Raw genomic sequence first — 16,109 nt, forward strand, 5'->3', positions numbered from 1 at the left:
AAATTGTTAGTGTCAGTCCTTGAATAACTTCCCACATTGTAACAGACGATGATAACAAATGGCCACTACTATACAGATTGAGCACAGTTCAAAGTCTACTAAAAGTAAATAGTCTTTTATTATCCTAAAACATCTCGTCTGTTTTCGTCTGTGTGTTGAAACGCTGCCGCTGCACCAAGGCCACTCAGTCCTGAGTCCTGTAACCCTGGGTCACATTTCATGCTCGTCATTTGGCTGTTATTGAGTCTAACCACGCTTTGCCCTCTTCCATCCCTCGACCTCATCCCGGTGCATGATGGGATTGATTGGCTCCTTGATGTCGGGATCATGTCCCGTTACCAAATAGTGTTTTGAAGGCCCGTTGCATAACGGCAGATGCCAGCACGCCGTGTGCAGCGCTGATGAATCAAAGTCGGCTGTGTTTGCTGTGGCAGTGTTTGAAGCCAGGCTAAAGGAAGTTAGCAGCTCTGCTGAGGAATCTTATCTCTGACACGGATGTTGTGTAATACCAGAGAAAGATGCAGATTTGACAGGGAACTCTTCACTGAAGCCATATTTTACAGAAAACCTACCTTCTGTGTAAAAGAGACTTGTGCCACAGGGCAATAGATGTAAAAGTATTATATAATAGACCTGTTTTCATTACAGCTTTGAATGTTGTCACAAATTGATTTGTTGATTGTTAATAAATAATTTAGTAATATTTAATAGTAACATTTAATGAATCTGTTATGCACCATAAATATGAATATGTTTTGGGATTCCATTTAGCAAAGTAAGTCTGGTTTCAAGCAAAAATATCAACTCCTGCTGATGTCAGCTTCTCCAATAAGATGTGTGCAAGTCGTCTTTAGTCTCGGCCGTCAACTGAAAACCTTAGGGTTCGGAAAGATGTTTCATCATTTCATTGAAAAAATAATTTTCTGATTATTTGATGAAGGAAACTAGAAAGGCACTAAGAGAGATCCTATCATGCCATGTTTAAAAAGTGAAGAAAATAATCACTGGATCCGCCTGTTTATCCTGTTTATCCTTCCTTGGGTCAGGCTCCACCCCTCCACAGCATTTCATGGAAATCTGGTTTTGTGTAATTCTGCTGCCTGAGAAACAGACAAACGCAGATCAACTCCTTGGTGGAGGAAACAATTAGCTGCAAAGTGATTTAACTGTAAGTAATAAAAGATAATAATTTATTATTAACAAAAGACAAAAACAAAAGCCAGGGGATTTTTCACATGCTAAAAATAAGAGTACTTCAGATTATTTGTTCACAACTGATATTTTACACATTATTTAATAATTAATAACCATCAATAATTAAAACAAATAACATTGTAGTGCACAAAAGTTCGGTTTTCATTATAATCAAACTTATAATATTGTGATTTACACATTTCTGTTGCCTTTTTCTTTTTTTTTTTACAAAACTTAATACAGCTTTACTCAACCAGAGCTAAATAGTGAAATTCCAATCCAAACTGAGGCAGATTTAAAAGTGTCCCATATCTGATGAGACGTATTTAAAAGGTCTGCTCCATGGCTGTCTTATAATGAAGATATATGACTGGGAAAAATGACACTGAGCCGAGGCCTTTTGAAATGTAAGATGCAGGACGTTCGCCTGGGAGCTGCTGGCATGAATTTGTCCAGAAAGACAGCTGCTGGCAGCAGGTGTGGCAGCTGCAGCTGTGGTCAAGTATCAGAAAGCTCCAGACATTAAGCTCAGGGTTTAACTTCGTCTCACAACCGGGGAGACGCTCACTTTTTTCACATGAATTTCAAGCAGGCCTAAAAAAATCCTTGTTCAACACCCAAGAACAGGACCTTAAGTTTCTTAAGTTATCATGTTGTGCAACTTTTCCAGAATTACCAGAACGCATCCATCAGTTTCTGACAGTTTTATGTCTCTCTTGGATTTCTGCAGGGTTCTCCCATCAAGGTCCAAATGCCCGGCCCAGTGTGAGGCAGCGGGTTCGCGGGAGGGGAAGCAGTGAGGACAGCGTCTCCGGTCCACAGGCGTAATGAGCGGGGGAGCGGAGCAAGCTGACATCCTAACCGTGCTCTCCCTGGTCAAGGAACGATGGAAAGTGGTGAGTGACATGTCATTTAACAACAAGGGACGCAGTGTGTGTGTTGAGTCCCGTCGCCGGCCGTCCCTTCGCTCACGCTACGACCCACAAAACAACGACACTTTGTTCCTCAAACAATGCTCGGCCCTGCCAGCGAGTGCCTCTCTCTTCTTCTGAATGTATCTCACCTGTGGCTCGGACAGTTTGGGGTCGTGTCCCTCCGTCCAGGTATAGTGCCGCTGCAGTGTGGGAGATCCAGAAATAGCTCCTCTATCTATTCGTGGCAGTGCAGTGTGCTATAGGCAGCCGTGGCAGTGCTCCCCTGAGGGCCCATGTCGCTCACTGCTGTGCCCGCCTGGGCGCCATGTGAGGCTGTTATTCCTTACTGGCAGCCTGGCACCACTTCCTGTCTTCCACGGAGCAGAGTTACATAAGAATGCTGCAGCTAATCCCACGACTTCAGCTCCGAGTGCGACACAGGACTTTACAGAGAGTGAGTGTGCAGGGAGGACAGTGAAGGACAAGTAAGAGCTTAGGGGGAAATTAAAGCTCTGGTAGTGGGCAGTGTGAGCGATGAGTGTTGGAGGAAATTTGAAAGAGCAAACTAGAGAGAGAGCTCGGTAAAAAACAACAGCGCTAAGTTCATTGTCCACATAAATTCCTTCTGGTAATTAAAAAAGTATGTTTCATAAATACTGACCTTGTTATTCTACATCAGAAACAAGAACACGTCTGTTGAAAGTGTAAAATATTCAAAACTGCTAGATTTTCCCATATGCAGGAACCTGTTAAACCTGCTCATTGTTTGCTGACTGTTTGGGAACGAGCTCTGTCCAACCCAGTTTTGAGCATTAGACCCTTGTGATGAATATAAACCGAACACTCTGAAAGAGAGATGACGCCATGTTTTTATGGTTTTTAACCATGGGCTGTAAATAAAGATGGACAATGCGTCTCCACCTTCTTTCCACTGTACAAAAATGAAGCCAAAATATCCTGGTTCTACATCCACTTGACCTTCTCAGCTGTCAATCATGATGTTTCACCCTGTTTATAGCATCAAATAACGAATTAAAAACGAGAGGATAAATGAGCAGTTGAGGATACGTGGGTGTGATAAGAGCTAACCTGAAATGAGTTAGTTTGGTCCATGTCCAATCTGCTAACATGGAGGTCGCTGAGTTTATGACCTAAACTGCAGGCGACCACCAGGGGGCGATCAATGTGTTTTGGCTTCACTTTTGGTGACCTACATGTTATGATTTTACCGTCTACGGTTCTAAGGAACATGTTAAACATTAAACTTAAGAAAATCTTGTCGTCATTGTCATCTCTTTCACGCACACATCGCAAAGTCACATCGATTCTACTGCACGTGGCTGCTGCTATCAAACTAAAACTCACTTAAACAATCTTGTAAAGAAAATACGTTTCTTATTATGAAATGTTATGTTTTTTATCGCTGAAAAACTTGCTCCATTGCTGAAGAGTCCACGCCAACTCCATGGAGGCTGATTTGTTGCTGATCTTGCCCCCCCCTTCCCAGAGGCGGGTGCAAGCGTCCATGCACACATGCAGTCTGGGTAATTATGAAGTTCTTACATTGCATCGTCTTGTTCCAGGTGAAGAAGATCGGGGGTGGAGGGTTCGGCGAGATCTACGAGGCGCTGGACCTGCTGACGCGGGTCAGCGTGGCGCTGAAGGTGGAGTCGGCCCAGCAGCCCAAACAGGTGCTCAAGATGGAGGTGGCCGTGCTGAAGAAGCTGCAGGGTGAGTCGAAATGGATTCAGCGGATTACATTTCTGGAATTGATTGATCCTCCGTGGCCACGTTGACCTATCGAGTCGCTCCAGAAGACGATACTCTGTGTATCACCGGCGTTCTCGGCAGGAAGAAACAAGTGAAACGTTCCTGTCGATAATTTCTCCCGGGTTGAAATGAACTGAAAATCTGAGGAGAAGCCGAGGAGTCTGGGATATGTTGTGATTGTAGAGTGTGCAGGGAGGGATGTAGAGTTTGAAGGCAGCGTGGAATGATCTCTCCTTCAGATATAGATCATCTGACTCATCTGAAAACACAGCTTGGCCCAGAGTTCAGCCGTCTGTGTGAGTCTGCTCTCTGTCATTCAGCAGATGAATCATTGTTCTCGTGTCTTTTGTTCTCATGGTGGTTTTAATGTAAACGTTTCAGGTGACAGTCGCAGAGGCGACAGGGTTCGTGCAACAGGAAGTGTATATGACTGGGGGGGGTTGTTGTATAGTTTTACTCTTTTCTCTCTTTCTGTCTTTTCCCTCCCCTCGTCCTTCCTGCGTTTTTAACCACCTTGACTTTTTATCTTACTCCTCTCTGAGGGTAAAATCAATGGGCCGGGATCATGTTTGCTGTCTAATGGCTGCAGCCTGGGGCCTCATGGTCCTGCATGTAACTTGAGATGGGCTGAACTCCAGCCTCCACAAACACAGCTGACCCCCAGCTGTACAGAGTAAACATCGACCCGTGGCCTCATAAGAGCACTAATGGATCCTATCCAGCTAATAATAGCCTGTTGTGTTTTCAATTTGGACCTTTTTTAAGTCGGATTATTCTTGATTCATTGTGTAAGGATAGGGGGGAAATATTCTTAAAAGCTGTGTTTTTACCAGGGAGGCTTTGTTTGTGTGACCGTTTGCATTCAGTACGTGCTGAAGGGCTTCGGGGTGTGGCCGCAGTCAAGCTGCCAGTGCAGCAATGTCCTTTGAGACCAGAGAATACACACACTCAGCTCTCGCTCCCTCACACACACATACACACACACACAAACACACACTCACACACACAAGGCATTCATGCACATATGTAGACACAGTGTTGTGCGCTATTGCATGTAAATCAGCAGGGTTGCTATACAGGGAGTATAGAGTTTTAGTGCTCGGAGAGGGAAGGGCAGGGAAATATGAAAACACATCACCATGATTCACGGCATCTTACGCTCAAATGCTGCAGCTGACGTCAAGTGGCTCAGAAGTGACCTCATCTTCCCTCGTGAAAATATCTTGAAATGCTCTTTTCCTCTTTTATTTCCCAGGTAAAGACCACGTGTGTCGCTTCGTGGGATGTGGCCGCAACGACCGCTTCAACTACGTGGTGATGGAGCTTCAGGTTGGTCTGGATGCAGGAGACGTGATGGCTCAATGTGACACATCAAGCTTGAGCTGAAATAATGAGCGCACTACAGTTTTAATGGCCAAATGAGTCACTGAAATCATTCATCAAGCAAAAATGACAAACATTTACTTCTCAAAGGAGGATTTTGCTACTTTTCACTCTTTTATATGATAGGAAATTAAGTATCTTTGGGTTTTCGACTGTTGGCCTTTAAAAATAATCAAGCAATTTACCCATTTAACAAAAGAATCTCTCCATTTGTAAGAATCAGGTTGAGCCAAAGATGAAGCTTATAGCAGCTTAACTCTGAGAGCAGAGATTCAGGCTGAACTAGTGTACGCCGTTCACACAAGATTTCACCTGCTGTGAACTACAGAGGCGTCAAATTAGTTTCAGTCATTGCATCCAGCACCTGAGGCAGGGATACAACAAGTCATCCTCACAAGTTCACAAATGTATTCTCTGCACTTGATGAGAGATGGTCAGGTTGTAGTTTATACAGCCAAACCCACAGGAACGTTATGTTAATGTTCACTGTTTAAATGCAAAGGATCCCTGCAGCTGTATTTGTATTTTTCTCTCCCTGTCCTCTCAGCACACATTTGACTGTCACCTCTTTATTTTGTTTTTGTCTGGTGGCTAAGCAATCAGGTGTGTTATAGACGGGACTGTGGCTCAGACCTTTGGATTAACCGATCTTGTACTTGGTCTCCCAGGGTCGTAATCTGGCCGACCTGAGGAGGAGTATGACCCGCGGCACGTTCAGCATCAGCACCACCCTGCGTCTGGGTCGTCAGATCCTGGAATCCATAGAGAGCATCCACTCGGTCGGCTTCCTGCATCGTGACATCAAACCGGTGGGTCGCGTGACCGGGGGCTGCAGCAGAAGATTGTCTATGCCTGGTTTTTATTTCATGACCCTCCTATATATTCCTGGCACAGGGGAATATTTTTTATAGTTCTATTGCTAGAGTTCTTGCTGATTTAGTATTTTTCTTTTTTGACTGTTGCACTTACAGTAATTCGGCTCGATACGAGTTTTGGCCAAATGCCCAGAAATATTCTGTCTTCTGAGCTGCTGCATTAAATTCTATTCCACCATAGGAAGACATTTATTCCTCTGAATTTGCATTATGTAAATACACATTATGTTTTATTGGGATTGCATATCACACCTAACCAATTTTCTTTTTCTTTCTTTTGAACCTTTGCCTCCTTATCCCCCCCATTTAGTCCAATTTCGCCATGGGTCGCTTCCCCAGCACCTGTCGAACCTGCTACATGCTGGACTTTGGTTTGGCTCGCCAGTTCACCAACTCATGCCAGGAGGTCCGACCGGTGAGTGCCCTCTTCAGTCAATGAGTTTAAAGCTGCTCATATCAGCATCATTCATATGAACAATGGATCAAATCACTGTGTGACATGAAGGACGTCACTTTTAGAGAATTATCTCCCAACTCTTAAAGATCTGTTCTGTAGCCTAAAAAATCTATTAATACATGTTTAACATAATCTAACACTGTTTAAAACGTGGATCAAGGGTTAAGTTTAAGAATCAGACTGAAGAAAGCTACAAATACAGGCATATTTATGACTAGAATTCTGCAGATCTGGTTTGGAGTTCAGAGAACATGTCGGATAGTGTCTATGTTAGCATTTGATGGCTGTATCTGTCTTTATCCCTCAGCCTCGTCCGGTGGCAGGGTTCAGGGGAACAGTCCGTTATGCATCTGTCAACGCACACAAGAATAAGGTCAGTATCTTGTGAGCTGTGACGCTGTCCCACAAGTGTTATAGTTTATTAGTTAAACCCTGACCAGTGACCCAATGTTGTTGATATATGTCAACTCAAACGTGACGTAATTCTGCAGGAGATGGGTCGTCATGACGACCTTTGGTCCCTCTTCTACATGCTGGTGGAGTTTCTGGTCGGTCAGCTGCCGTGGAGGAAGATCAAGGACAAAGTAAGGACAAGTGATAATTGTTGTCCTCCCTTGGAACTGAACAGCCGTGTCCAGGTTGCCGTGAGTGATGGGATGTGACGTGTTTGTTCATTCCTAGGAACATGTGGGGAAGCTGAAGGAGACCTATGATCACCGTCTGATGCTCAAACATCTGCCGGCAGAGTTTGGTGTGTTTTTGGAACACATCTCCAGCCTGGACTACTTCACCAAGCCGGACTACCAGGTACACAGGGGATTTACTTGGGTTTAATAAAGAGTGCTGGTTTTAGCAAGTGATAACATAGGGGCCATATTCTTTCTGAGAAAAAGCAAAGTTGTGCAGTACAAGGCCAAGAAGGATCTGTTAAAGTTGATACACCAGAGAGAGGATGATGTTCTGTGAAATTCTCCTGAATAAACATTTTTAATTGTGTATGTTACAGCTGCTGATGTCAGTGTTTGACAACAGCATGAAAACCTACAATGTGGTGGAGAACGACCCCTACGACTGGGAGCGGACCGGCACCGATGGCACCTTGACGATCAGTGCCAGCGCCACAACACCACAACATCACACCCGGCTCACTCCGGCACATATGGGGTGTGTTTGCTTGAACTTATCAAGTTGACTCAGATAGATTTTGAATTTTTGCAGCCTCAATATGAAATGTGTGAACTCTATGTTGTCCCAGGATGGCGAATGCCTCCCTGATACCTGGCGACCTGCTGAGGGAAAACACAGATGAGGTTTTGCAGGATGAGCAGCTCAGTGACGTGGAGAACAACCCCGCCCCTGAACGCATGCCTGGCTCTCCCCTTCACCCGCACCGCAACCAGGAGGCTGACGTGTGGGAGGAGCTGGACCGCAACCGTAACCGCATCAGGACGGCAGTCTGGAAGGTAGCTCCCATGTGAACACACAAACCTGGGCTTTATAGTAGTTCAGCACTGCAGGTGAAAATCACTCATTCCTTTGGTAAATACATTTAAAAAACCGACTGGTTCCCACAGGCGGCGACGGAGGAGGAACACAGCAACAACCAGGGCAACCAGGGACACCAGAGCCCCTACGCCGGGCCAAGTCTGGGTTCTCCAGTCAAACACTCTGAGGCGATGGCTTCAGACCGAGAAGGCCCTCTGCTGAGGAAGCTCCGCAACATCCACAGCTTCGAGCTGGAGAGGAGAATCGGCCTAGAGTCAAAGCCCAGTCCAGAGCGCTTCCTCGAGGCCTGGTAGGTTCATCAAGTAACCGCGAAAATCAATAATAAAATCTTTATTTCCCTTGTAGTGGCCTGATTGTTTGCATCTGTCTTGTCTGTTCAGCTCGGCTCAGCAGCAGACCGGCACCCCCCACCAGGAGAAGGAGGCAAATGGAGCTGCAATCATCCCAGTAACTCAGGGTCAAACCGTACCTGGCGGGGAGCGTCCCGATAGGGTCTGGCACTATGACGAGGAGTTCCTGTCTGGCTGTGGTTCTCCTAAGCCTGCATCCCCTGGATCTCTGGAGCAGGGAGAGGGGGCGGCCATTAGCGGGGGCTTTGTGGCCCTCAACTTGAGCTCCGGAAGGCAGGACATTGACTCAAGGGAGTGGGTAATGGTGGAGCGGCCCAGTGGCTCCCCAGGACCCAAGGTTACCAACAGCCCTTCAGAGGAGGATGAGGAGCCAGAGGTGCTCCAGCCAGGGCAACGGACTCCGGGGTGGGGTAAGGGCAGCCCAGGCCCGAGCTCTGGAAAAGCTAAACAGGAGAGCACGGCTTCCTCCAAAGGAAGTGCAAAAGTGGACAAGTTGGAGCTTAGCGTGGGGCCTGCCGGGACTCTGCCTCCCGTCACTCCAACCAGCCCAGCTGAAGCTCTGGCTGAGGGAGTCATCACGCAGGTAAGCGCTTTCTTTTGAAGGCCACCTCACAACATGGCATACATGAGACTGACTGTACTCAGCGTTTTACCGAGTTAAAAAGCTGCAAAGAGTCAGAGTTCTAGCTCTAGAACTGTAATGCTAAAATCATGTAAGCTCCACCAGCTGCATCTTGCTGTAGTTTGAAGCTAAATGTTACGGCTTTATGTTTGCCCGCTTCTTCACATGTGTATCTGTTAGTAGAAGATATTTGTGACACAACTGCGGAGCTTTGATCACATCACAGCATGGGGGAAGGGGAGAGCTTATGGTTTTCGAAATGCACTTTGATTTGCTTTAGATATCATGCATAATTTGTATCTTATTTGCAGACATTTGCAATATGTTGATTTGTTCTTATTTATTTTACAAAGCAAATGATTTCTTTCCAGAAAATACTTTGATTTGCTTAGTTTTTTTTTTTTTGCTCCTTTGCTTTTCATAACCTTCCACCAGCCCATTGTGCCCAAAACCCTGCTCACTCTGCAAGTTCAGCACAAACCGCTTTTACTCAAATTGCAGAGTTTCTTTTTTCACTACAAGAGGAATAACTGTCCCCTAACTCACATACGACCAGAACTTGAACCTCCAAGTTGAAAAGTTAAACCATCTTTCCCAGGAACCACCTTCCTCGTCTCCTTCCTCTTACTTAAACCTGAAATCCTCCTCACAGTTAATCTTTATAATCCTACCATCGCTTAATCTGTGAAAGACACGGCTCTGTGTCGTGCTCGCTTCCAGTCCGCCTGCTCATCCTGCCTCACAGAACTCCCGCCATACCTCCTCCATCTTCTCACTCCCTCACCGATCTCACACCCCCTCCTCTCTCCACCTCCCTGCCGCGCTGCGGACATCCAGCCCCATCCCACTGCGCTCTCCCAGCCCTCACACTCTCCTGACCACCCTGTCGGACCCGCTGCACCTGCGCCATCCGCCGGGCATAAGGCGCAGCCAGTCTGCCGACCAGCAGCAGGACCGCGTCTCCTCGTCCTCCTCCTGCCATGCCTCCCTTCCACTACCACCAAACCCCGCCCCAGGCACCCGCTCGCCCAGTCGTAGGAAACTGCCCGCCATCCCAGCGGGGGCTGCCAACGCCAAGTTTCCCTCTGTCATACGCATCACACGAGCCCAACTTCAGCAGGTGATGAGCTCATCACAATAAAAACAGACATCCATTCAGCCTCCTCTCCGTCAGTAGCAACACACGGGCTGTCAACACTTTTGTTTGTTCATTTTCTTTTTTCTTTACGTTGCTTGTTTTGGCTTCTTTGTTCCGTTGGCTTGCTTACTGTGTCGTTGTCAGGCAGCTCTCTCCAGAGACCATGAGGGGCTTTGTGCAGGCCAGGCAGAGCATGGGTCAGATGTGTCCTTGTGTCTGGACATGTGTTCTTGTGATCTGAATAGGGTTGTGTGTTTGTCTGATTGTGGCATGTGTGTTTGGAATGTCGAGTCATGACTACCGGTTGCATGATCTCTTTTGTTTCAGATCGTCTTTGTCCTCGCTATTTTTCTCTTCCTCTCTCTCTCCCTGTATTTGTTCCTCACCCTCTCTTCGCTGAAGCCCCCTGCGAAGTTGCGTGAACGTTTCCTGTCCTACTTGCCGGTTTAGTACTCACAGCTTGACTGACACTGCCATAGCACTTGTGTGTTTTGGTCTGATAATGGTAGCTATGGTACTGCATGCTGTTGCCAAACTAATCACCATTTATTACCCCATATTATACACTTCTTCTCTTTTCACACACCTGCATCAGGCTCTTGCTACAGCACTACAGCACAACTCGACATGTTGTAGTCTATCAGCAACAGGCCTTTGACAATTCGTATAATATTCCCAACTTTGGTCTGGTTAATTATTGAATAACACGTGTGTGTCTTTCTCTTCTGTCCCATGTCTTCACCTCCCCCCTCTTCAGTTGACAGCTCAGCGTCCCTCTGGGCTGTCCTCCCAGTCAGGATCGGACAGCGCTCCACAGTGCCTCCTCCTGGAGAGGCGTGGGGAATCTGAGGCTCAGCAGGTCCAGGAGCACACAGTGGACGTCACCTCCCCACAGGACCATGTGCCCACCCATCCAGGGACACCCACAGACCCTCTGGCTGAAATGATGATCAATGGAGACAGCAACACCAAAGCTCCAAGCCCTGTGCCAAGTCGTGTGTCTTCCCCGCGTTCTCCCCGCTCACCTCCTCCACGCTCGCCCTCCTCCCCGCACTCCCCTCGCTCCCCACATTCTCCTCGCTCTCCTCGAAGTCCTGTTTTTTTGAATGGCCCCTTCTCCCCCCATGGCTCTGGCCAAAAGGATTTAAGTAATGGCGCATACCCCAAGCTGAGAGACTATGAGAATGATTCCGGCCTCGCTCCTTGTGCCACAGAGTCTCAGCTGAGAGGGGAGGAGGGTGGAGAGGTGATCCAGGCCAAAGAGCAGACTAGCAGCCCAGTGTCCTCCTCCCTGGCTGCCCCCCGCAAGGACCCCAGCCGCAGGCATAGTCGCATCCCGGTCCTGGAGCCCTGTAGCCTGCTAGAGCTCCCACCTCCAGGGTCGGCCAAGGAGAAACTCTTAAAGAAGAAAGCCAGTCACCAGGGCCCGGTCCCCTCTCCCACCGCCTCACCCTCCCTCTCTGATAGGCGCAGTGCCATGGTCGCCTCCCTTGCAAGAGACCCGCTGTCCTCCACCTCTGACCGCTCGCAGGACGAGGACTCTCTCATGGGCTCCCGCTCCGACCGCCAGGGAGACGATGCCCAGTCCCTCTCCTCCTCTTCTAGCCCTCTGTCCCGCAAGAGCAGGATCCCTCGTCCAGTTCATCCGGCCTCTTCTGCTGAGCAGCTGGCTGCCCAATTCCTGCCGCGCCCACCGCCTGGAAAGCCACCTAGTCGCTCCACAGTGGAGGGCAGGTAATTTGTTTATCTGAATCCAAAAATGAATACAACCATTATGATGCTGTTTATTATTGTGATCGATAGAAGAATTTGTAATTTCTGTATGTTGATGGGAATTAAAAGCAAACAATGGTCCTTTCTATATAAATATAAATATAATGTATCCCTATGTTTCCTATTTTGATGTGAAATATATGACATGACTGTTACTCACACCTTTCCCTGCTTTTTGTTCCCACTTAGGCTCAGGCGTTACCGCATCCGAGCGAGCAGCACCAGTGACTCTGACCTCCTCACATGCCTCGCTCAGCTGATGCACGGCTCCCGCGGCTCCCCCGTTCACCACCGCTCCTCAGCCCAGCACGGGGGCTCCAGGATGGGCATCTGCAGCCTGACGAGCTCGCCGCACCACCACCGCAGCTCCAGCGCCTCGCCGCGCAGCTCCTCCTCCCTGCAGCGCTCCGTGAGCTCCTCGCCCTCCCGCCATGAGCCCCGTGGCGGCGGGGGAGGGGGCTGCCTCGGCCGCAGCCGCTCGCCCCCCAGCTTCTCGGGCTCACCACCCCCCCGCCGCTTCTACTCCCATCACCAGGAGACTTGCTGCAGCCGCCAGGCACGCACCAGCCCCTTATACCTGTCCAGGGGTAAAGGCTGCAGCCGAGAGGGCAAGTGCTCCAGCAAGCTGAGCAGATAGTTGCACTGACACAGCAGAGGATGGGAAGACTCCAAATTCTGATAGACATCAGACAGGAGAAGAACCTGAGTCTTCCTCTTTAATTAGATTTAAAAAAAATCTTCTTTCACAGTTTTTCCTGTCAGTCTGAACCTTACAGTTTCCCCTCCGCTTCCCAGTGTTCGCTCCTTCTATTTGCACCCAGCGTTTGTCATTCAATTACGTGCTTAGCTTTAAAGGGGAACTCCAGCGATTTAGTATTGAATTTCCGTAAAGTTGTGGGACATAGTCGACACAGGTTTCAGGAACAAGGGTCAAAATCTGTACATCAGAGGTCAAAATGTCCTCACACCAAAAGCTTCTTCTTACATTTACCTGACTCCTTAATATGAGTAAAATTAAATTGTTCCGGTGCCACTTTATGACAATTTATCAGACAAACTACTGTATGTGGACACGTCAGGGTCCTCGTTTTATATTTGTTAAAATGTGGTAGAGCAAAGTAGTGTAGCTGCAAAATGTAAAAGTTCTTTCTCAATGCAGGAAGTTCTATAATACATGAATCAAGAGTTAGTTGAGCCAGTAGACACATAAATAAATCAGCTTATTTAACTCCAAACCATCATGCACAACAATATATAGTAACTTATTTATCCCCCAGTAATGATGCACTGAATATCAGTGCAGCACATCCCAGCTTTGTTAAATATTAACCCTGGGGTTGACTCCGTTGTCTCCTCTGACTTTTGGAGCAGGCAGGGTATAATATTTACTTTATGCTACGTGTGAATGCATAAAGCCAGAGTTTGTGTACAGCTGTATTTATTGAGATATTTATTTTCATGCTTAGCGATGCCTACGACTCCTGTACCCTCTTCTGTGCGATCATGGACGTGCGGGTTTGTGTCGCCCGGATTAGTTTTACACGCTCAATCGCCGGGATTACGCCGAAGTGATCCTTTATACAATCAATCATGTACCGTGTGTGAGGATACACACCTTTTTGTGCCTACTGTGTTGCTGTGAGGTGATCTGAGGGGATTAAAGGTTGTTCTAGTGGAACCTTTTTAGATGTGAAGGCATCATGTGTTAGCTGTAGTTGTAGTAGCAGTGGGGGGTTAAAGAACACAAGGTACATCACATGAGTAATGTTCCGATAGATTTGTCCCAGCGTGTGCCTTGGCACTTTGGGCAACTTGAGGATTCACTCTGGTGTGTTTTGTGATTAGAAGAAAAAAAAAAGCCAAATCAGACGCGTGCCAGTTCCACCAGTATTCTCTAATGTAGAAGAGGTAGCAACACAACTGTTTGTAAATCCGACACAATTTGAACAACGGTTTACTTGAGTGCAGAGTAGTTGTTATTTATAAAGGAGATATTTCAAATTGCAAAAACCCACTTCAGCTGTCCTGTATGTACCAGGTCAGTGTTTGAGACGACACTTTGAACAAATGTGAATTTCAGACCTCAAACAACATTTTGTCAAATGTTACTGAAAACAGAGGCCATATGTGTGTATATATATGTATATAAATATATTTCTCACACCAATATGATGAAGAATGTTTTTTTTTGGTTTCTTTGGTTTCCCTCCTGCGCCGGAGAATGTCTTTTTATAAAACGACATACAATATGTTTGTGCTCCGGGTGAAGGAGGCAGAGTAATGTTTGTGTTTTGATTTTAGTCCAGATTCCTCACTCAAACTCCTCTTCCCACTCCTCTGCTTGTAAGATACTGTAAAATAACTCCGGCTTCCTTCCAGCGCTACTCTTTGCATGTTCAACAGAGAAAAGACGGGAATATATTAAAAAAAATCGGACTCTTTATAACTGCTGCATAACACCTCCCATAACAGGGCATTTATCTCGTGAAGATCTTAGCCCAGCAAGGACTTCAGTACGTGGTTGTCTCATATCTGTGTATCTCATTTTTCTCCATCTTCCTAATGTGTGACACTAGTGTTTCCGCGCTTCCTGCACTGACTCGGGATGATTGTGTTGCTGGATAATGACGAGACTGTATTTTTATCAGTGCAAATATAGGACATGATGCGCGAAATAAAAAAGGAGAACAGACTTTGTATTGTAGGAAAAAAACACCGAGTTGAAAGGTAAACAGCAGCCTCTTTCGGACACGGCCGCATGTATGAACAGACATTGCCAAATATTTTGATAGATTTTGCAGATGTGGTTCATCTTGATATATGATATAAGTGTATGGAGTGGGCACGTTGCTTGGTAGACGTGCTGTTTGGGTTCGACTCGTGCAGGAGCCTACGCCGGCCTCACAGAGCAGCTACGATGACTCATCCTGAAGGCAGACAGCGTTCAGTCAGTCAGCCGCCTTAATGTCTCCTTCTGCCCCCTCTGTGCATAGCGAGGGATGACTGAGCCTTGTCTGTGTTGGTGATCATTCCACTAGTATAGGGCCCGAGCCTTTTCCTGTCCCCTATCTCTTGTCTGTAAATGCCTGGTCACCTCTGAAGTCGGTGCAAAACCCTGTTTGTTTTCTCTGTGAGCTTGCATGGGCCGTTTATCAATTGACTGGCAGGAATGAAAACATTTCAGGTTGCAGTATTCAGTGTGTGTTTGTCCGGCGGTCACTGCCCAAACAGGGGCGTGCAGTTTCTACCTGTCGCCGGCAATCAATCTTCGAATCCTCCCTCGTCTTAATTTTCAGCCTCAAGCTTTTCAAAGTTCAGAATGCCGTTGTGCAAGACTTTTAATATATACCTGTATGATATTCAAATAATTATTTAAATGAAATCATTATTGTAAAACCATAACTTATACGCTAACGAGCTTCGGTGAAAGGGAGGAACAGACACTAAACAGTGCTGCTGATTTTCAAAAGATTTTCTTCTCATGTTTCTCTAATGTTATTTTTATTGCACATAAGTGGTGTGTAGCTGTAGTCCTGGTGTTTCCCTCCAGATGAGATTATTGTCGTCACTTTTTCAAGTGGCCTGATGTTGACGGTGTCATATTTATGTAGTAGCGTGCTGGTATTTGTGGTGACAGATACCCAATAGGCCGACGAGAGCAAACCCAGCTGGTTTTTAGTTTTATTTTAAAATGTGAGAAGGAAACTAACAAAAGCTTTGGTGTACACTCGGTACACTTCTCACCTCATAACATCCGATTACTTGTTAATAACTTATAAATACTTGACAGAAAATTATTTATTGTGACATTTGCTAATTCGCCCATCCATCGTTTTTTGACTTTTAATTGTTGGGATTTTTTAATGGTCAATATTTTTTGTGTTGTAAATGTACGTCTTGGTTTTGAAATGTAACTGTACAGTCTCAAGGAAAGAATGTAACAAGTGGGAGTTTTGCATTGTATATAACTGTAATTATTTATGTTCATTCTATCGTTTGTATCATATCAATGCCTTGTACAGTGTTTTTCTTTTTCTTTTTGGTTTTAAAATTATTTTGTATTTTATTTTTATAAACTGGTTATAAATAAAATACTCATTCCGCATGCAGACAGAATCTCGTGGGAG

At 46.3% G+C, this 16,109-nt stretch overlaps 1 protein-coding gene and 1 long non-coding RNA gene across 2 annotated transcripts; one reads left to right on the plus strand and one right to left on the minus strand.

The window, feature by feature from the left end:
* Positions 1-1,275: 1,275 nt before the first annotated feature.
* Positions 1,276-2,598, minus strand: LOC118116151. Its single transcript, XR_004697638.2, has 2 exons — positions 2,258-2,598; positions 1,276-2,066 (listed from the first exon to the last, which is right to left on the minus strand). It is a non-coding gene; the product is annotated as an uncharacterized LOC118116151 (long non-coding RNA).
* Positions 1,955-16,091, plus strand: ttbk2a (tau tubulin kinase 2a). Its single transcript, XM_047341594.1, has 14 exons — positions 1,955-2,090; positions 3,692-3,839; positions 5,134-5,207; positions 5,930-6,070; positions 6,447-6,551; positions 6,901-6,966; positions 7,085-7,177; positions 7,275-7,400; positions 7,600-7,757; positions 7,849-8,056; positions 8,168-8,388; positions 8,480-9,032; positions 10,967-11,943; positions 12,172-16,091. Exons 1-14 carry the CDS (start codon positions 2,022-2,024, stop codon positions 12,617-12,619), a joined length of 3,387 nt encoding a protein of 1,128 aa, XP_047197550.1. The 5' UTR covers positions 1,955-2,021; the 3' UTR covers positions 12,620-16,091.
* The last annotated feature ends 18 nt before the right edge of the window (positions 16,092-16,109 follow it).

This window comes from Hippoglossus stenolepis, chromosome 10 (genome assembly GCF_022539355.2).
Source record: "Hippoglossus stenolepis isolate QCI-W04-F060 chromosome 10, HSTE1.2, whole genome shotgun sequence".
NCBI classification, from domain to species: Eukaryota; Metazoa; Chordata; class Actinopteri; order Pleuronectiformes; family Pleuronectidae; genus Hippoglossus; species Hippoglossus stenolepis.